Source organism: Rhineura floridana, chromosome 2 (assembly GCF_030035675.1).
Source record: "Rhineura floridana isolate rRhiFlo1 chromosome 2, rRhiFlo1.hap2, whole genome shotgun sequence".
In the NCBI taxonomy this organism is placed as follows: Eukaryota; Metazoa; Chordata; class Lepidosauria; order Squamata; family Rhineuridae; genus Rhineura; species Rhineura floridana.
The window spans coordinates 2,871,893-2,893,885 of NC_084481.1; the positions used below are offsets into that span (position 1 = coordinate 2,871,893).

A 21,993-nucleotide genomic window follows, 5' to 3' on the forward strand; every position below is an offset into this window, starting at 1 on the left:
CCTTTCCCAACCAGTGTGCCTCCAGATGTTGCTGGACCACAACTCCTATCAGCCTCAGCCAGCATTGCCAATGGTCAGGAAAGATGGGAATTGTAGTCCAACAACATCCGGAGGCACACTGGTTGGGAAAGGCTGCGCTAGAGTCTTAAAATGGTCGTGTCTCCTCTCAGACCCTGTCACCAAACAACCACTGCCAAGCAGGCCTGCAACAATGCACCAAAACAAGGCCTCAGGGCCTTAACATTTTTTAAAACTCAAGACACTACACAGCATTTCTCCACAATCACACAAGTGTACAATATATCAGGTCCACTGTGAAAAAACGGTAAAATGTCTTAAGAATCAGCGATGTAGTTAAGGGCTTTGACGGGGTTGCAAAATCCATTTAAATAAGTTGATATTGGTAGGTGTCTGGATATGATCTCAAACCAAGAACTGGCAAGCTTACTTCGTTATTTGCAATTTTATCTATTTTGACATTTTTATATTTTTATTACCTTATTTTCTTATAATATTTCAAAGAATTTGACATTTTTTATTCCTGTCCAATTTAATATTTAAGTTTAGTTTTGTACGTTGAGGGTAGCATATTCATTCTTGCCTGCAAATTTTACTTCATATAGCAGGATGTAAAAAGGCAAAATATCTAAGGAACTTTCTGATGGAAGAATCTACACAAATTGCACCAATATAAAAACTAACACAATGCTTTAGCATTGCTAGTGTGCACACAGATTATAGATGTAGATCAATTAAATTGGATTAAAGGATGTTTTTGGCCAGGTAAGAATAATCCATGATTTGATATAGATTAATGCAGAATATCTATTCATTAGAGGCCATACTGTGATTGAATGAGAGAAAGGTAATAAGCTACATGTTAAGTCAGTACACTATGAAAAATACTTATGATAAGTACAAGAGTAAACCCAGTGCAAGTCTTCCTCCAGTGCAATTTCTAGTGCATTGCAATAGATTTAATTCAAATAATATATTCTGGAATCATTTATAAAATAAATGCAGTAAGTACTATATAAGGATATGGTGATATGTGGAAGCATAATTTTATATGAAAAGGACACCCAGAAAATACCAGATTGTAGATCTCCTTTTGCATAATTTTAATTTTATAATAGGGTTCACAAGTCTGAAATGGTACCTACACTATACAAAATACAGTGGACTATGAATTTCCTAGCCTTGAGATAAAGGTTGTCAAAGGACAAAAATCAAGTGGCTCATCTGGAAAAGACTGCTAGAAAATACTTACATTCCAATAACCTTTGCCACCATAGTGGTCATGTAGAAGATTTTCAGCTCTGTCTAGCATCACTGACCTATTAAAATAATAAAACTGAGTATACATCCCCTGAAAAACAACTTACAAGTATTTATTCATAGTTTAAGGAGGCAGAGAAGCCCATTTATGCACAAAGTGAACACTACAATTCAGTAACTTGCTGAAAATAGAGAAAACTTTCTTAGCCCAGAAATTCCTAAACTGTTAACATTTTTTCAACAAGGGTTCTAAGGACCAATGTTTGATCACATACTTTGGACACACTTTGTTTCTGGATTAAAATACAATTAATGATATGTGGTCACTAAAGATGTGTGGCTGAACACTTTCCAGTGCTCTATTTTTCTGTGGAAATTTTTCTGTTTCATAAGTTTATTAATAGCAATTAATGGATACTAACTAAAAATACAGTATTAGGCAAACTTGGCAGTCTCAAAAGTTTTAGCTTTCTTTACTAAATACAAGAAAGATAAAATACTAACTTAGATTACTCTCTAATTGCATTTTTTCAATGCAAATGAAAATTTTCCAATGCAAATTACCCTATACTGTATAAACCAGCCAAATTTGCGTATGGTAGTTTGGACATTTTTTTCCTGGAAAATTTTCCCAATTCAATCTTTTTCTTGAAAACCCACACTACTGGTGGGCAAAAGGTAGGGACTTTCTCCAAGTGCCTCATTCTCCTGATAAAGTATGTTGTTGCTGATCTTTGTGGTTGTGCAGTTCAAAACTGCAAAGATCAGAAGAAGAACAGTTCATGGGTAAGCAGATCAGCCTACCATCGGATGTGGCAAGTTTAGTTTCTTACTAATGGGTAGATCTGCAAGATAAGGCTACCTCTTCATGCTTCAAAATGGAGTTCTCCCAAGCCAGAAGACCAACAGATGCACAGTTCATTTATTTAAACCAGTTTTTATGATTATGAGGCACTCAATATGGCTCACCGGAGTTCCAGAAACAATTCAAAAGACATATAAACAAACTAATAAAAAAACCCAGATCTCGTACTTGGGAAGGGTTTCCTTTCAAGCACACAGCTTTGCAGGGGATCACAAGCAGGAGGCGCTATTGAGCTCATGTCCTACTTGGGGACTTCCCACAGGGATGTGCACATTATGAGAACAGGATGCTGGATTAGATGGGAAATTCCTCTGATCCAGCAGGGCTCTTATGCTGGTCAGATTCTTATGTGATGTTAAACTATCATTTAGCATTACCTGCATGAGCCCTGGGGCTTGTGCAGACACGCCTCCTATGGCAAAGCTGCAAGGAGGAAATTGGAAGCTTCCATTTTCAACTAACTGTGGTTATGTTTGCACCCTGACAAACTCTGGTTAGTCTTAACCAGAGCTTGGAAAAGTTACTCTTTTGAACTACAACTCCCATCAGCCCCAGCCAGCATGGCCACTGGATTGGGCTGATGGGAGTTGTAGTTCAAAAAAAGTAACTTTTTCCAAGCTCTGGTCTTAACTATGGTTAGGGAAATAAGCCAACTTCAAACTGTGGTTTATGACCCTGGCTTCTTAGGGTTAGTTAAAAATGGAACTCAAGAGTTTTTTATCTTCTTGTTCCAGATGCACAAAACACAGCCAATTCAGCATGTGTTAGCATTACATCCAAGCGCAGCCACTGTCTCTTTAGAGCAGGGGTCAGGAATGTTTTTCAACCTGAGGGATGCATTCCCTAGTGGGCAACCTTCTGGGGGAGTGTATGCCAATAGTAGGTGGAAAAGCAGATGTGACTCATCTTTGTACAGTTGATTACAGTCCACCCATGTAACACCAGAGGCTTCTTCCTGGACATCTCTCCACCCAAGCAAGCAAGCAGCTCCAAGGACACATCTCATCCAGGGAAAAGAACTGGAGGAGGGTGTGGAACAGGGCCAGTGAGGTGTGTGGCCTGGGGAAAGTCCCAAGGGCCAGAGAAGGGGGCCTGAGGTTCCCCATCCCTGCTTTAGACACCACATGGAAGGAAGTTCCCTTTTAACAGGAACTCCTTTTCCCACAACCAAACCTCAAACGGGGCATGGGCTAGCCACTTAGCCTAGAATTTGGTATAGAAAGCACCAGCTGTTTTCAGGATGTATTTCCAGAAAATAACTAAATGTGAACAAATCCTAAGTGACATGAATTCCAAACACAATCCTTTAAAGTATAGTCCATTGATTTCAGTGGTACGTACACTAATGTAATTTAGTAATTTGGATAAAGGTGTACATTTTGTATTATTAGCATTTGAAGTAGCATTTGAGAATTACATGTTTTAAGAGCTTAAAGCGCTTATTCTTTAGTGGTGTGGACTCAGTAAAGTTCTGGGGGGGAAATTCTAAGATGAGCTATAATTTGGAATTCTAATGAGACACTTCTGATTATTGTCATGAACATCTGAGTCAAAAAATGGAGCAGCAGACAGCTACATGCAAACTACTTTCGTTTGCAGAGTTCTCACAAGCAAATATCATTCACAAATTCAGTTAAGGTGATCAACCTCAGCTCCAAATCTGCTTGTATGTATCTCCCCCCCTTCTCTGACAGGTTTCAATATGAGATCAGAAAAAACATAATATGACATATTTATCCAGCCTTGTAACACTGAATAAAGTCTTAAATTTCCCTCCTTTCTCTAAGTGAAGCAAACGTGCATACATTTGAGATAAAAATTAATAGCTTGTGCCTGACCGAGCAGATATGTTCAAAAGGAGAGGAGCTACGACAGAGGCAGAGCCTTGGACAGATAAACAATCCACCTTAATGCCCCGTGTTTCTTCATAACCCCAGAACCATCCCCTATAAAACAAGATGAAAATCATTAATAGATTAGCACATACAAGGTGATACAAATAAAACAATGTAACTTGGACTGTTCATGTGTAATTCATTGGGTTATATGGCTCCTTGGTATAAGACTCAAAATAAAATTTTAACTGTCGACTGTCACTTTGTGCCAACCTCTTGAAGCATAGTAAAGGATAACCCTAAGCTATAGGTCATGTGAGAGTGTGATGATTAAAAACAGCAAGTGAGAAGAAAGGTACAACCCAAAATGGATTGACTTATAGGTTAGTTATCTCTTTTATGCAACTACAAGCCTTCCAATGGACAGAGTATGCATTTTTAGAACTAAATAAACTGATGTTTGCCAAACTGTTAGGGTGGGGGACGTACATAACTTATACGACTGTTTTACAATAACTAACCTAATACATTCAGCCCAACTCTGAAAAACTCAGCCCAACTTTAAAAACAAAGGCAAACAAACCAAGAACCCCTACAGGAAGGAACAGAATGCAGAATGAAAGGGGGAGGGAAAGAGGGAAACAAGGATAAAAGCCAGTACAGAAAAAAGACCCAATTTATTTCAGAGAGTATCTATTTCTACAATAGTCAAATGGTCATATCCAAGTAGGGAGAAGTAAGTTGGCAACAATAATCTTCTGGTCAACTAACTGCTCCAACTTTTCTCCAGAACATTAAAAGAGATGTCAAGTAGCTGAGGTTCCTGTGGGAAAACCAGGAGATTATTTAAAATTTAGATAGTTTAGAAATACACTGTTTCCAGGTTTTTAACTGCATTACATGACACTGTACTCATCACAAGAAACTTCGAGGATTTCCTCCAAGGCTGCCATGATGAGAAACAGCAGCAGCAGATACACCCAGAACACTAGGGATGACTTTAGATAAACCATAATTCTTTCACTGTCTTTTCGCCACTGCAACTGAGAATCACGTATGCCCACATGAGGAAGCCCCTCATTTGGGGAGAGGGTATTTCCCTGGAGGCTGATACAACTAGTGTGTTGTCCCTGAAGGGGCAAAACTAGAAGTGGCCTCTTTGGGAGCTGGAGAAGGGCCATCTTACTAAAATCTGACTCTGGATCTCTCTTCCTCTGGAAATCCAGACGATGGAGACTGGGATGGGCTTCCATAGGCAAGAAAACCAATTGTATTCTTCTACGCTTTTGGAAGTTAGTTAAGCAGTCACCAGTGGCCTCATGTTGCATTCTATTCTGTTCTACTCATTGGACTGTTTTTTAATAACTGCCTATATTATTTATAGTATTTTCTATAAACTGTCCTTGGATCACACTGATGTGATGAAGGGTGTTCTATAGAGTACACCCCCCCCCCAAAATCTTGTGTTTGCCAAACAGGGCTACGCCCTGCTGTGAGAAACTAGGCTCTGTACCTGGGATGTGTATTTTTGGTGGCTTCTGCCCTCCATTTAGAAATCCATCCATCCATTTATTTATTTATTTCATTTATATACCGCCCCATAGCCGAAGCTCTTTGGGCGGTTTACAGCAATTAAAAACATTAAAAACAAATACACAAATTTTAAAACACAAAACACAATTTAAAAACACAATTTAAAAAATTTAAAAACAATTTTAAAAAAAATAAAATTTATGAAACACTTTTAAATACCTTTCAGCTCTAAAGGGTCCTCAGTGCAGTTTACAATGATAAACCATAACTTGATAAAATCAAGACCCATTAAAAGCCTGGTGGGGAGATCATCTAATCTTCCTTGTTAGCAGGCTACTAACATCATTAGGTCTCTTTTCTAGTGACAGCACAAATTTGGATTGCTTGGTGCTGAACCTATGCTGAGAGGGCAGCGTCCTAGTTCCAGGTGATATACTTCATCAGCCCAATTTTCATTTATGTTTCTGTCTGGGTTGTGTGTGGGATTTAATCAATCACCTCCCTCTCCTTACTTGTGTTTTTTTTCAGGGGGGTTAATCAGAGCATGAAGGATAGGGATATAGGGATGTGGGAGATTAAGGCTATGGCTTAGGTGGGTTGACTGCTAGATTGACATTGGGGAAAACTAATTCAGTATGGGCTACAGCTCATTTTAGCACCTACTTAAATTTTAGTAGTGGTGATGGTGGCAAAGAAATAATACTTTTCTGTTACAGTTGCATCTGCTTAGTGCTGACCACTGCAACTGTTCTGAATGGTGAGGGGTTTTTTTGTTTGTGTTTTCTTTTACAATTTGACCTCAAGGGGAGTTACAGCAGGGGCAGGGAACCATTTCTGTCTCCCACCGCCAATGGCCACATTCCCTTGGAGGAAATCTATCGGGGACTGCACAGCAAGGCTGAAAGAGATAGTAGGCAAAGCTGCAATGTGCTCTCTACACACACACATGCATGTATCTCCACTCACTCCATTTCTCCACCCATCTCACCCTTTTCTCTCTTCCTTCCTCCTTGTCTCCACCCCCATCATTGCAATTAGGCTTTGAAATAAAGCTCTTATTGGTGCCAATGAAAACCTTTTTCTAACTGCAACAGGGGGCAAGGTTCAGGGGGACTGTAGCATGCAGGGAGAGTTAACTCTTCATCCTCAACTTGCTACTAAGGCCTCTCCCCGCTCCCCCACAATTAGGTAAGATCAAAAAGTTACTTGTGGACTAACAGTTATATATCCCTAACCTAGGGTAACTTTTAACTGGCCTGCTGTGGCCAATTTGTGCCACACATTGGGGGGAAAAATTGCTCGTAGCCACTACAACTTGAGATTTGTTTGTGTAGGGTCTGTCTTGGAATTGTGCATGACTTCTGTTTATCAGGTTTCTATGTATGCCTTTCAGCTTGTTCAACCTGAGGATCTGGACAGGATTCTTGTGAGAAGCTTCCTAGCTCATTAAGACAGTTGGATAATTGTCTCACTGAGAGAAGGCACCATACATATTGTTCAGAAGAAGGGAGTGTCTGCCTTCAATTTACTATCACCTAGTCCATCCTTGGGCACTTGTTAGATTGTGTTGTGGTGGCCGAGGCCTAGGTCTCACCCAGAGAAAACTTTCACTACGGTGTTTAACCTGTTGTGGGTCAAAAATTACCTTTGTCTCCCTAGTGGATAATCTGTGTCAAGACATGGAAGGGGGGGGGAATGCAAACCTGTTGATTCTCCTGAACCTCTCAGCAGTGTGAGGTCATCAAACCCATCATATCTTTCTAGGCCACTTCACTGTAATAGGACTGGGAGGAGGGCACCATATTTAGATGGCTCCAGTTATTCCTTGAAGGTAGGCCCCAGAGGTTCTTCTGAGAGATAGCTTTGGTGGTTAAGTAACTGTAACTGGGTACCTGCTTACACAATTTTCATCAAAGTATACAGAAACTTCAGCTCATTCAGAATGCTGCAGCCAGACTATACTGACAGGGCTGGTTATAGGGAACAAGTTGGTCCCTTATTACAAAAACATCACTGGCTATATTTTGGAAATATTTTAATTTCTGCATTGTTAACAAACCTGATTTTATTGCAAACAAAAGACAGGATATCAATTTTAAAAACAAATATTTTTCTTTTTTAATAAAAGAAAAGAGAGATTGCTAATTAAACAGATAAGGAAATTCATTGATAAATATATTTTATTAATATATAATAAACTATTTAATGTTAAAAATTCCAACTTGAACTTTTTTCAGGGGAACATTTAGAGCAGTGGTTCCCAACCTTTATGAGCACGGGACCCCCTTTATAAGCTGACATTTTTTTGTGACCCCCTCCCCCCAGGGAGGCAGGCTGGCTGCCAGGAAGGAAGGGGGAAAGCAGCCTTTCTTTGCAGGCTTGCTTTTTTTTTTGCTTCATAAAAAGCCCTCTCCTCTCATTCTAAGCAAGGGCGTTGCCAGTAGCGGCAGTGCAAGGAGACAGGAATCAGTGATAGTAATCCCCACTTCTTAAGAACATAAGAAGAGCCTGCTGGATCAGCCCAGTGGACCATCTAGTCCAGCATCCTGTTCTCACAGTGGCCAACCAGGTGCCTGGGGGAAGCCCGCAAGCAGGACCCGAGTGCAAGAACACTCTCCCCTCCTGAGGCTTCCGGCAACTGGCTTTCAGAAGCATGCTGCCTCTGACTAGGGGGCAGAGCACAGCCATCACGGCTAGTAGCCATTGATAGCCCTGTCCTCCATGAATTTGTCTAATCTTCTTTTAAAGCCATCCAAGCTGGTGGCCATGACTGCATCTTGTGGGAGCAAATTCCATAGTTTAACTATGCGCTGAGTAAAGAAGTACTTCCTTTTGTCTGTCCTGAATCTTCCAACATTCAGCTTCTTTGAATGTCCACGAGTTCTAGTATTATGAGAGAGGGAGAAGAACTTTTCTCTATCCACTTTCTCAACGCCATGCATAATTTTATACACTTCTATCATGTCTCCTCTGACCCGCCTTTTCTCTAAACTAAAAAGCCCCAAATGCTGCAACCTTTCCTCGTAAGGGAGTTGCTCCATCCCCTTGATCGTTCTGGTTACCCTCTTCTGAACATTTTCCAACTCTATAATATCCTTTCTGAGATGAGGCGACCAGAACTGTACACAGTATTCCAAATGCGGCCGCACCATAGGTTTATACAACGGCATTATGATATTGGCTGTTTTATTTTCAATACCTTTCCTAATTATCGCTAGCATGGAATTTGCCTTTTTCACAGCTGCCGCACACTGGGTCGACATTTTCATCGTGCTGTCCACTACAACCCCGAGGTCTCTCTCCTGGTCGGTCACCACCAGTTCAGACCCCATGAGCGTATATGTGAAATTCAGATTTTTGGCTCCAATATGCATAATTTTACACTTGTTTATATTGAATTGCATTTGCCATTTTTCTGCCCATTCACTCAGTTTGGAGAGGTCTTTTTGGAGCTCTTCGCAATCCCTTTTTGTTTTAACAACCCTGAACAATTTAGTGTCGTCAGCAAACTTGGCCACTTCACTGCTCACTCCTAATTCTAGGTCATTAATGAACAAGTTGAAAAGTACAGGTCCCAATACCAATCCTTGAGGGACGACTCCACTTTCTACAGCCCTCCATTGGGAGAACTGTCCGTTTATTCCGACTCTCTGCTTTCTGCTTCTTAACCAATTCCTTATCCACAAGAGGACCTCTCCTCTTATTCCATGACTGCTAAGCTTCCTCAGAAGTCTTTGGTGAGGTACCTTGTCAAACGCTTTTTGAAAGTCTAAGTACACTATGTCCACTGATCACCTCTATCTATATGCTTGTTGACACTCTCAAAGAATTCTAATAGGTTACTGAGACAGGACTTTCCCTTGCAGAAGCCATGCTGGCTCTGCTTCAGCAAGGCTTGTTCTTCTACGTGCTTAGTTAATCTAGCTTTAATAATACTTTCTACCAGTTTTCCAGGGACAGAAGTTAAGCTAACTGGCCTGTAATTTCCGGGATCCCCTCTGGATCCCTTTTTGAAGATTGGCGTTACATTTGCCACTTTCCAGTCCTCAGGCACGGAGGAGGACCCGAGGGACAAGTTACATATTTTAGTTAGCAGATCAGCAATTTCACATCTGAGTTCTTTGAGAACTCTCGGGTGGATGCCATCCGGGCCCGGTGATTTGTCAGTTTTTATATTGTCCATTAAGCTTAGAACTTCCTCTCTCATTACCATTTGTCTCAGTTCCTCAGAATCCCTTCCTGCAAATGTTAGTTCAGGTTCAGGGATCTGCCCTATATCTTCCACTGTGAAGACAGATGCAAAGAATTCATTTAGCTTCTCTGCAATCTCCTTATCGTTCTTTAGTACACCTTTGACTCCCTTATCATCCAAAGGTCCAATCGCCTCCCTAGATGGTCTCCTGCTTTGAATGTATTTATAGAATTTTTTGTTGTTGGTTTTTATGTTCTTAGCAATGTGCTCCTCAAATTCTTTTTTAGCATCCCTTATTGTCTTCTTGCATTTCTTTTGCCAGAGTTTGTGTTCTCTTTTATTTTCTTCATTTGGACTATACTTCCATTTTCTGAAGGAAGACTTTTTGCCTCTAAGAGCTTCCTTGACTTTGCTCGTTAACCATGCTGGCATCTTCTTGGCCCTGACGGTACCTTTTCTGATCTGCGGTATGCACTCCAGTTGAGCTTCTAATATAGTGTTTTTAAACAACTTCCAAGCATTTTCGAGTGATGTGACCCTCTGGACTTTGTTTTTCAGCTTTCTTTTTACCAATCCCCTCATTTTTGTGAAGTTTCCTCTTTTGAAGTCAAATGTGACCGTGTTAGATTTTCTTGGCAATTGGCCATTTACATGTATGTTTAATTTAATAGCACTGTGGTCACTGCTCCCAATCGGTTCAACAACACTTACATCTCGCACCAGGTCCCGGTCCCCACTGAGGATTAAGTCCAGGGTTGCCGTCCCTCTGGTCGGTTCCATGACCAATTGGTCTAGGGAATAGTCATTTAGAATATCTAGAAATTTTGCTTCTTTGTCATGACTGGAACACATATGCGGCCAGTCTATGTCTGGGTAGTTGAAGTCACCCATTACTACCACATTTCCTAGTTTGGATGCTTCCTCAATTTCATATCTCATCTCCAGGTCTCCCTGAGCATTTTGATCAGGGGGACGATAGATCGTTCCCAGTATTAAGTCCCTCCTGGGGCATGGTATCACCACCCACAACGATTCTGTGGAGGAGTCCACCTCTTTTGGGGTTTCGAGCTTGCTGGATTCAATGCCTTCTTTCACGTATAGAGCGACTCCGCTACCAATACGTCCTTCCCTGTCCTTCCGATATAGTTTATATCCAGGGATAACCGTATCCCACTGGTTTTCTCCATTCCACCAGGTCTCCGTTACAGTCACTATATCAATGCTCTCCTCTAAGACCAAGCACTCCAGTTCTCCCATCTTGGTTCGGAGGCTCCTACCATTAGCGTACAGGCACTTGTAAGCAGTGTATCTCTTCAAGTGTCTTTGGCACTTGTGGTTTGGCCTGTGGTAATTTTGCTCTTCTGAATTTATATCCTGTGCCCCTGCTCTCACAATGCCTACTTCTAGGCCTACCCCTTTTAAAATTTCATCATTTCTTTGGTTTTTATCCCAGGGGGGAGGTTTATTCCGAACCGGACCTTTCTCAGCTGGTAGCTCCACCCTCAGCTCCTGGTAGCTCCACCCTCAGCCTCCTTTGGCATCTGCCATGTATTTTATAGGCAGATGCCTGCCCTTAGTGCGCCTGAAAGATGCTCTGGTGCTTCAGCAAAAGGCCTCCCCTCTCATTTGGAGCAAGGGGGAGGTGTCATATGCAGCAGCAGTGGAAAGCAGGCAGTGTAGAAGGAGCGAAGGCTTAATTAATAATTAAATAATTAATTAAATTAATAAATAATTCATTTCTTTACTGTTCACGGCCCCCTCTGGATTGGGTCCCGGCCCCCAGGTTGGGAACCACTGATTTAGAGGCTTCTAGGTGATGGGAGAGGAGAAAACTAAGACACATTTCAAGGGCAGGGCACTGGGGTTTTGAACTGCTGGCAATCTAGCTCTTTCCCCCCCAGTGGTATTGTAGGGAGAGGTGGCCACTGAAAGGCTCTAGGAGCACCACCATCACTTGCAGCAAAACACCTTTTAAAAAAGAAAAACCGGGGAGAAGCCTCTTACAGCCAGCAATGTAAAAATGTCAGCCCCCAACCTAGAAATGTAAAACAATTTTCTTCTGCCCATTACCGAAAACTGAAGAAAGCGCCTCCCCGCTTTCCCAGCCAAGGAATGGGGCTACAATAGTTACAGAGGCACTTTCAGCCCAGCTCTAATTTTAATACAACTATTATTATAGAGGATTACCTGTAGTGTTTATGTTTGTCTGTCGAATACATTAATTGGTCAATGCATGGCCTTTTGTCTATTTTCTCCTCCCAAGTCCCTTCTTTCCATCCTTCAGCATAATTTTGCAGGACATACACTTGATCAATAAAGGGTCCACCTGATTCTGAATAACAAACACAAATCAGCACACGAGCATAGCGTTTATACAGTAGAGATGAAATGGAGCCAACAGCACTATCTCTAACTACATGTAGCCATTTCCAAACTATCTAGAGACACAAGAATGTTTATTATTATTATTAGTAGTAGTATTTATTAGATTTATATCCCACCCTTCCTCCCAGTAGGAGCCCAAGGCGGCCAGTTAATGGGAAGGGGGTTTGAGTGGGAGCCTTCTGAATCTGGGCATTGCATTTTCAGAACAAGACAAATAATCTGTACAGGATTCAGAATAATAATAATAATAATAATATAAATTTAATTTTTGTGTCGCCTATCTGGCCGAAGCCACTCTAGGCGACGTACACACTAAAATTCAGTAAATTACAATACAATACAGATAAAATACAATAAAATCAGTACGATCATTAATCACAGCAGCATGAAATCAGTTAGGGCGATCAATAGATAATAAAATATCCCAAAAAAGTTAGCCCTCCCCGGAATTCCTGAAGGCCTGTCCAAAAAGCCAAGTTTTTAATGCCCGGCGAAATATATCCAGGGAAGGGGCATGGCGGAGATCGAATGGGAGGGAGTTCCAGAGAGTGGGGGCCGCCACTGAAAATGCCCTCTCTCTAGTCCCCACCAACCTAGCTGTTTTCGTTGGTGGGACTGAGAGAAGGCCCTGTGTGGCTGATCTGGTTGGGCGGCTTAATTTGTTGGGCGGCTTAATTTGAAGAGAGCTACATGCTATTGCAAATGTTTTGATAAAAATAATTTAAATTTTATTAAGTTGGAAGGGACCTCAAATATCATATTGATCACCCCCTGCTGATGGAAGAAATCCAGTGCTGTATCATCCCCAAAATGAGTGCACCCAGCCTCTACTTAAAAACTTCTAATGAAGGGGAGTCCCCCACTTCTAAGGCAATGTTTTTCACTCTCCACATACTGTCAGGAAGTTCTTTCTAATGCTTAGTTTACATCTATTCTATTGTCATTTGAACCACTGGTTCTAGCCCTAACTGCAAATTTGATCCATCAGCTGTGACAGCCCTTCAAATATGGCAGCAGTCTGTAAAATAGTAGCATGAATGAAACTATGCACAGATACAGCCATAGCAGAAACCATAATTATGGCAACTGAAAAAATTGGTGCCACGATAACAAAAGTTACTGCCACTGTGTCCATGTACACTTCTGTGTCTCCATACCACTGTGGCCATGCCCACAGCCTGAACAGGCTTTAGATCCACACTGAATACCACACCAACCATGTTTGTTTAATTTAATAAATTGCTAAGTAGCAATCACCTGTACCTGTGCAACAGTTGGCATGTACCTACTAAAACCTCTAAGTTTCGACTTCGTTGAAGATTCCCCCCGCCCCCCAAGATAGTGGTGATAGGAAAGTCAACATATCCACTTTAGAAATGATGTCAGTTTCAAACACCTTGTTCAACTGAATGCAGACATAAAACCCCAAAGTAAAACTACTTCATGACTGCATATGTTACTGATTATTTTGTAGTATATCTTACCTGCAAGAAACTGTTCATACTCAATAACAGGTATATTTTTACTGAGGCTGGGAACATCAAAAAATTCAAACCAAGGTATTCGGATCTGATGAATGTCTGGACTCTGCCAATGATAGAGACGTCCCCAGGGAGGCAGAACCAACACCCAAGCTTCACTTTTCAACAAAGTTTTTATAAGAGAGGCAACTCGTATATAGACGTCTCTGCGGAGGTTGAAACCTTCAGGTGGGTTTACATCATACAAAAGATACCTGGAGAAAACAAAGAAATAGCTGATACATGCAAAGCCATAGAGAAGGCTTTCTGTTCTTCAGTATATTCATAGTTCTGAAGAAGGCAAACATGCAGGCAGCTGTGCTTTTGAGTCTACAGAATTTAGGCTGCAATATTCCCCCCTGGTGATTAGCAGTGGGGCTTAACAGAGCAGCAGAGCCATCACCACATCCAGCTGCTTGCGCCAGCCTGGATGGAAGGTAGGGATGGGCAGGAACAGTTCAGTGCATGCATGCCAGTTACAAAAAAATATTAGGCAAGCTTGGCAGTTTCAACATGTTTAGCTTTCTTTTACTAAATACAAGGAAAATAAACATGTTAAATTAGATCAGACTCTAAGGCATTAAAAAGGTAAAGGTGTCCCCGCATTTATAGTGCGAGTCGTTTCCGACTCTTAGGGTGACATCTTGCGACGTTTACAAGGCAGACCATATATATGGGGTGGGATTGCCAGTTCCGTCCCCGGCCTTTCTTTACCCCCCAGCATATGCCGGGTACTCATTTTGCCGACCACGGATGGATGGAAGGCTGAGTGGACCTCGGCCCCTTTTGCCGGAGATTCAACTTCCTCCTTCCGTTGGAATCGAACTCCGGCCGTGAGCAGAGCTTCGGCTGCGTTACCGCCGCTTACCGCTCTGCGCCACGGAGGGTCTAAGGCATGAAGAAATTTATTATTCAAATTATACTTTTTTTTTTTTTAGAAAACCAACATCGCGGCCAGTAGCTAGACCATATATATGATCCAGTGTATACTTGGCTGGCTCTTCTCTGACCCTTCCCCACCACGTTTCTGGGATTTATGTCAGCTACAGCTTGTGAAGATACAGCCAGCAGCAGCTTCCACCCACCTGTACTGTTGGTCAGTGGAGCAAGGACCTCCATGGTGGCACAGCCTTTCCATTGATGGAGCCCTGCACAGCAGGCAGAGGGACCTCTCTGCCTGATCCAATACCCCTCCAAAGTGGCAGATTGAGCATTTGGATTGCTCTGCCCACCATCTGGGAAGGGATTCCTAGAACTGAAGGAAGATAACGTTTTGCCACCTAAATTATAGGAGGAAACTTCCCATTTAACTACTGTTGTTGTGTTTTACCCATACTATCCAAGCTGACATCTATTTTTTCAACACCTACTCCTCTAGGATGCACACCTTAATGTGGTGAGGGGGTTTGAGAGTGTTGAAGAAGCTGAGAGCAATGCCGTCAGGAGTCTAGACCAGGAGGCTAGACTCCTAACAGGAGCACCCAAGGCGGAATGGTCAAAGCTGAAACACCAGACTAAGATGCATCCAAACTCAGAGGAAGGCCATGGTAAACCAACTCTGAATACCTCTTACCATGAAAACCCTATGAACAGAGTATCCAAAATGCAACATGAGATAGTTCTGGAAGATGAGAGCCCCAGGTCAGAAGGCATTCAACAAGCTACTGGGGAAGAACCAGGGCTGTGGAGTCAGTATGCCAAACCTTCGACTCCGACTCCTCTATTTTTCTACTCCACCCAAAATTGCTTCCAACTCCACAGCCCTAGAAAGGGCTGTAAAATGTCTTTTTAAATTGGAAGCTCTCATAGGAGCATTTTTATCACTGCCTGAATATGCACTATCTTGGCATCACAGCATTTGTCTTCATCTGGGTCCTGTGTCATACACTGACACACAAAATGTTTTCCATCTTGAGTTATGGTGAAATACTCAACTACAGCTGACTTCATGGGAAGCTTCTTTGATATTTTGAATTTATATTTTTAAAAATTTGTCAATCAAAATTTATTTTGAAGCCAGAGTCAGAGTCGGTACATTTCTACCGACTCCGACTCCACCCAAAATTGCTTCCGACTCTGACTCCACAGCCCTGGGAAGAACAAAGGACCAGTACAAGTGGCGCTGTGACTAATGACGCAGCTGGGTCAAAGCCGAAAGGAAGCCCAGAGGCTGCTGCGCACAGATGCAAAAGGAGAGTCCGGAGTTGTACGACGCACACAATAGGAACATGGAATGTGAGACGCATGAACCAGGGAAAGTTAGAAATTCTCAAGCAAGAAATGGAGCGCATCAACATTACAATACTTGGCGTGAGTGAATTAAAATGGACAGGAATGGGACATTTTCAATCAGGCAACTACAAAATATTTTACGCAGGAAATGAGAAATATACTATACGAGACATTTTTCTATAGCAAATAATGGCTAATCCAATCATGCCTAATGCTCTTCAACATTTCACAAATGAAAATAAAGATATACTTATAATAGCCCTATTTTCACACCAAGTATCTCCCGCTCCATTACACATTAATCATTTGCAGCATCTTGTATCCATTTGCTTTGCATTTACTAGTATACTGACCATAACAGTTTTCTTTAAATTTTAAGAAACTGGGAGAGGCAATGGGTGGAGGGAACTGGAGGGGAAGGGAATACCCACATGTGTACTGTTTCTTAAGACATCCTCAACATCACACCATAACAGGTAGGCGCATCGTTTTAAAGGGGGGCAGAAAATAGAGACGGATTGATAAACAGATGTAGCACATGTGACATTATTGCGGGTTGGCTAGAAGAGAAGCAGCAATTGTGAATGCCACAACAAAGCTTTCCAAATTTGGGCTGGCTGCTGCACCGACCACAAAGTAATAGAAAGACGCAGGCGTCTCCATCAAGTGGTGGTGGTAGGTCTTCGCGGTTTCCCCTTCTCCTTCAGCGCAGGTAACAGAGGAGGAAAATCGCTCTCCTCTATTGGAAGCGTGTGTGTGGGGGCGAGGTAGGAAAAGGGACTTTCAGTTGATCTCGTCCCGTCCTACATAAGAAGAGCCTGCTGGATCAGGCCAGTGGCCCATCTAGTCCAGCATCCTGTCCTCACAGTGGCCAACCAGGTGCCTGGGGGAAGCCCGCAAGCAGGACCCGAGTGCAAGAACACTCTCCCCTCCTGAGGCTTCCGGCAACTGGTTTTCAGAAGCATGCTGCCTCTGACTAGGGTGGCAGAGCACAGCCATCACGGCTAGTAGCCATTGATAGCCCTGTCCTCCATGAATTTGTCTAATCTTTTAAAGCCATCCAAGCTGGTGGCCATCACTGCGTCTTGTGGGAGCAAATTCCATAGTTTAACTATGCGCTGAGTAAAGAAGTAAGAACATAAGAAGAGCCTGCTGGACCAGGCCAGTGGCCCATCTAGTCCAGCATCCTGTCCTCACAGTGGCCAACCAGGTGCCTGGGGGAAGCCCGCAAGCAGGACCCGAGTGCAAGAACACTCTCCCCTCCTGAGGCTTCCAGCAACTGGTTTTCAGAAGCATGCTGCCTCTGACTAGGGTGGCAGAGCACAGCCATCACAGCTAGTAGCCATTGATAGCCCTGTCCTCCATGAATTTGTCTAATCTTCTTTTAAAGCCATCCAAGCTGGTGGCCATTACTGCATCTTGTGGGAGCAAATTCCATAGTTTAACTATGCGCTGAGTAAAGAAGTAAGAACATAAGAAGAGCCTGCTGGACCAGGCCAGTGGCCCATCTAGTCCAGCATCCTGTCCTCACAGTGGCCAACCAGGTGCCTGGGGGAAGCCCGCAAGCAGGACCTGAGTGCAAGAACACTCTCCCCTCCTGAGGCTTCCGGCAACTGGTTTTCAGAAACATACTGCCTCTGACTAGGGTGGCAGAGCACAGCCATCATGGCTAGTAGCCATTGATAGCCCTGTCCTCCATGAATTTGTCTAATCTTTTAAAGCCATCCAAGCTGGTGGCCATCACTGCGTCTTGTGGGAGCAAATTCCATAGTTTAACTATGCGCTGAGTAAAGAAGTAAGAACATAAGAAGAGCCTGCTGGATCTGGCCAGTGGCCCATCTAGTCCAGCATCCTGCCAACCAGGGTGGCAGAGCACAGCCATCATGGCTAGTAGCCATAGTACAACCAGACACGCCCAAAGAAAGAAAACTCGAGCGAGTGATACCACACGCGCCCCGCAAAACGAGGGAGAAAGGAAAAGCGGCGCTGCTTTTCGTGCTGAGCGGCGTCCGCGTCTGCTCCCCTCACCGTCTGAGAGCCGCCGCGGAAGTTGCGACGGGCAAGGAGGAGGCGCTGCGTCCCGCCTGAAAGGCCTCAAGAGGCGGCTGGGCGGTGGCGCGCGCGAGGACAACGAAGAGCAGCGCTAGCAGGCGGCGGCGACACGGGCACCCCGGACCCCCCGGCGCTAGCGCCATCTGCGGGCTCTGCCGAGGGCGAAAGTGGCGTGCTTGGCGCTCCTTTTAATAGGCGGACGGAAACAGGAGTCGTCGGGGCTGGCGCAGAGCGGATGGAAGCGGCCCAGGCCAGGACCACCCAGGGGCCTTTCCTCTGTTGAGCGTTGCATGGCAACGCAAAGCCCCGCTTGGTTTCAGCGGAAGGAACTGTTGCTGTACTGGACGGAACCTGGGAGGGAAGATGGATGCCGCTAGAGACACTTCCGACTTTTTTATGCATTAGCCCAGCCTTTCCCAACCAGTGTGCCTCCGGATGTTGTTGGACCACAACTCCCGTCAGCCTCAGCCAGCATCGCCAATGGTCAGGAAAGATGGGAGTTGTGGTCCAACAACATCTGGAGGCACAGTCGTTTCTCGTTTTTTTTTTCAAATTGAGGACTCGCTTTTAACTCCAAAATGCAATATAGGGCCATTTTTATTTTTTTCACCGGGGAGAAAAAGAAGGCCAAAACAAAAAATGGTGAGGAAACCTTTGCCAACCACAACTCCCATCTTCCTGACCATTGGCAATGCTGGCTGAGGCTGATGGGAGTTGTGGTCCAACAACATCTGGAGGCACACTGGTTGGGAAAGGCTGTCTTAGAGGGCTAGATTCAAGTGGTATATAATTTTGTTAAATAAAAAATAAAAATAAAAGAGGGAAAGAGGATTGTCTGGCAAACAGCCCCATAAAAGGCATATGGCTGAGGTGGGTGCTGATTGATGGGTGGCACTTTCCAGCCAATCACAAAGCAATCACCAAGCCAGGAAAATGCCCAGGGCTAGAGAATGAAGGAAGCCAGTGAAGCCTAAGTCACGTAGTGTGTGACTGGGTGTGAATTGGGGACTTGGCAGAAGGCTGCGCCTCCTGCTTGGACATGATGGAAGGTGGGTAATCTTAAAATGATAGGCTGGGGATAGCATACCTGTGCCATAGATGCTACTGGTGCAATCCATTTTAGGCCAGAGCGTGAGAGTTATGGCTCTAATCTGTTGAATAAAACCATTAGTAATGCACATGGCTCCTGTCAGATACCTATTAAATACATTTCTCCATACTTTATACTGGTTTCTAGTATATTTAGAATTTTGTAGCTAATAATTTATTTATTTATTTATTTGGTTGCATTTATATACCGCCCTTAGCAAATAGCTCTCAGGGCGGTAAACAGCATAGGGTAAAATACATATATGGCAATAATAAAATCACAAAAACATATATGACATAAAAACAAATACAGTTAAACAGAAAATAAAAATAAAGACTTAGTATACAAGATTAAAAAGCTAAAAAGATTAGAGTGATTAAAATGCCTGGGAGCATAAAAAGGTCTTTACCTGGCGCCGAAAAGGTAATAGTGTAGGCGCCAGGCGTACCTCTTCGGGGAGGCTATTCCACAACTCGGGGGCCACCACAGAAAAGGCCCTAGATCTAGTAACCACCCTCCGGGCTTCACAATGAGTTGGTACCCGGAGGAGGGCCTTCGATGACGAACGAAGCGAATGGGTAGGTTCATAGTTCTGAGGAAGCTTAGCAGTCATGGAATAAGAGGAGAGGTCCTCTTGTGGATAAGGAATTGGTTAAGAAGCAGAAAGCAGAGAGTCGGAATAAACGGACAGTTCTCCCAATGGAGGGCTGTAGAAAGTGGAGTCCCTCAAGGATCGGTATTGGGACCTGTACTTTTCAACTTGTTCATTAATGACCTAGAATTAGGAGTGAGCAGTGAAGTGGCCAAGTTTGCTGACGACACTAAATTGTTCAGGGTTGTTAAAACAAAAAGGGATTGCGAAGAGCTCCAAAAAGACCTCTCCAAACTGAGTGAATGGGCAGAAAAATGGCAAATGCAATTCAATATAAACAAGTGTAAAATTATGCATATTGGAGCCAAAAATCTGAATTTCACATATACGCTCATGGGGTCTGAACTGGTGGTGACCGACCAGGAGACAGACCTCGGGGTTGTAGTGGACAGCACGATGAAAATGTCGACCCAGTGTGCAGCAGCTGTGAAAAAGGCAAATTCCATGCTAGCGATAATTAGGAAAGGTATTGAAAATAAAACAGCCGATATCATAATGCCGTTGTATAAATCTATGGTGCGGCCGCATTTGGAATACTGTGTACAGTTCTGGTCGCCTCATCTCAAAAAGGATATTATAGAGTTGGAAAAGGTTCAGAAGAGGGCAACCAGAATGATCAAGGGGATGGAGCGACTCCCTTACGAGGAAAGGTTGCAGCATTTGGGGCTTTTTAGTTTAGAGAAAAGGCGGGTCAGAGGAGACATGATAGAAGTGTATAAAATTATGCAGGGCATTGAGAAAGTGGATAGAGAAAAGTTCTTCTCCCTCTCTCATAATACTAGAACTCGTGGACATTCAAAGAAGCTGAATGTTGGAAGATTCAGGACAGACAAAAGGAAGTACTTCTTTACTCAGCGCATAGTTAAACTATGGAATTTGCTCCCACAAGATGCAGTAATGGCCACCAGCTTGGATGGCTTTAAGAGAAGATTAGACAAATTCATGGAGGACAAGGCTATCAATGGCTACTAGGTGTGATGGCTGTGCTGTGCCACCCTAGTCAGAGGCAGCATGCTTCTGAAAACCAGTTGCCGGAAGCCTCAGGAGGGGAGAGTGTTCTTGCATTCAGGTCCTGCTTGCGGGCTTCCCCCAGGCACCTGGTTGGCCACTGTGAGAACAGGATGCTGGACTAGATGGTCCACTGGGCTGATCCAGCAGGCTCTTCTTATGTTCTTATAGTGGGAGAGGGGTTCCACCAATAATGGAACTTAACCTCCTGCTGATAGCACTCAAGTGTGGCTGACCAAGAATCTAGAGCCCTCTTCAGCAACATGGGAGCAAGGAGCAAGCTGCAGTAAGTAGCCCTGTATCTGACAGCCACGTGAAGGAAGTCCCAAACAGGGTTTCAGATTCTGGGAAAGTCTTCACACATACAACTATGTGTGTAAAGGCTCCCCTCCCTACAGTCACTCATGCAAGTAACTCCTGAAAGGGCTTAGATCTCATAGTAGATTTGCAAGCCAACTCTATCAGCTTCTTAAAATATAAAGATTTCAGATTTTGTTTGACAATGAAAACATGAATTGATGACATATTCAGCAAAAGGCTTAATTTTAATATTTCAAATAATAGTTGGACTAGGTCACTAAAGCTGCAATCCTAAAGCTGCTTACTAGAGAGTAAATTCTAATGAATTTAGTAGGACTTCTGAATAAATATGCAAAAGGAACTATGTATAGAAGTGGTCTGGTTTCCAAAAATAATAATATGAATGACTTATTTACATTAATAAGCAAGTGCAACTTTCTTTTAATCGCTGACAAATAGCTATTAAATATTATGCTTTAATTAGCAGGAAAAGGGAAAGAGGCTACCTGGCACTTATCAAGGACATCAGCCAAAGAATCCTCACAAAAGAGTAATGCAAAATATTTCATCTACTTTTATCCCACACATCTGAAGTTCTGAAGCATCTTAAATTTGGTTATATTATTTATTTATTAAAGTATTTATATGCCTCCTTCTCTTGCAAAACATCAGGTGCAGAACAACAAAATCCTTTAAAAGCAATATAGAATTATCATTAACACTATTAGCTGCTCAAGAAAATTTTAGATAACTGCATAGGTCTGTCAACATAAAGTCTTCAAGAGACATCTGATAGTCAAAACTGAGAATGCCTGCCAAATCTCTTCCAGAAGAGTGTTCCACAGCATGGGAACAGCAACAGTAAATGCTCAACTTCTGGTTGAGGTCAGTTGGGCCTCTGTAACGCAGGGGACAACTAACAGTGCTCCTCCTGATAATCTCAGCAGGTGGGCTGGGATATAAGGGCTCAGGCAGTCATTAAGGTATTCAGAACCCAAGTTCAGTGTTTTAGATATGAACACAAGAGATTTGAATCTGGCCCGACAGCATA

The 21,993-nt window shown here is 43.1% G+C and overlaps 1 protein-coding gene across 2 annotated transcripts in view; it reads right to left on the reverse strand.

Moving 5' to 3' along the window:
* Positions 1–18,271, reverse strand: part of POFUT2 (protein O-fucosyltransferase 2) — a 33,727-nt gene extending 15,456 nt beyond the window's left edge. Inside the window, exons 1-5 of one of the 2 annotated variants that reach the window (XM_061607628.1) lie at positions 14,694–14,796; positions 13,573–13,823; positions 11,891–12,035; positions 3,982–4,089; positions 1,271–1,337 (exon numbers count right to left, since the gene is read on the reverse strand). In XM_061607628.1, coding sequence (XP_061463612.1) covers positions 1,271–1,337; positions 3,982–4,089; positions 11,891–12,035; positions 13,573–13,823; positions 14,694–14,746 — 624 coding nt within the window. In that variant the 5' untranslated portion in view covers positions 14,747–14,796. Of the gene's footprint in view, positions 1–1,270; positions 1,338–3,981; positions 4,090–11,890; positions 12,036–13,572; positions 13,824–14,693; positions 14,797–17,868 lie in introns of those variants that run through there. The other variant, XM_061607626.1, reaches the window with a different exon arrangement.
* Between the last annotated feature and the right edge of the window lie 3,722 nt (positions 18,272–21,993).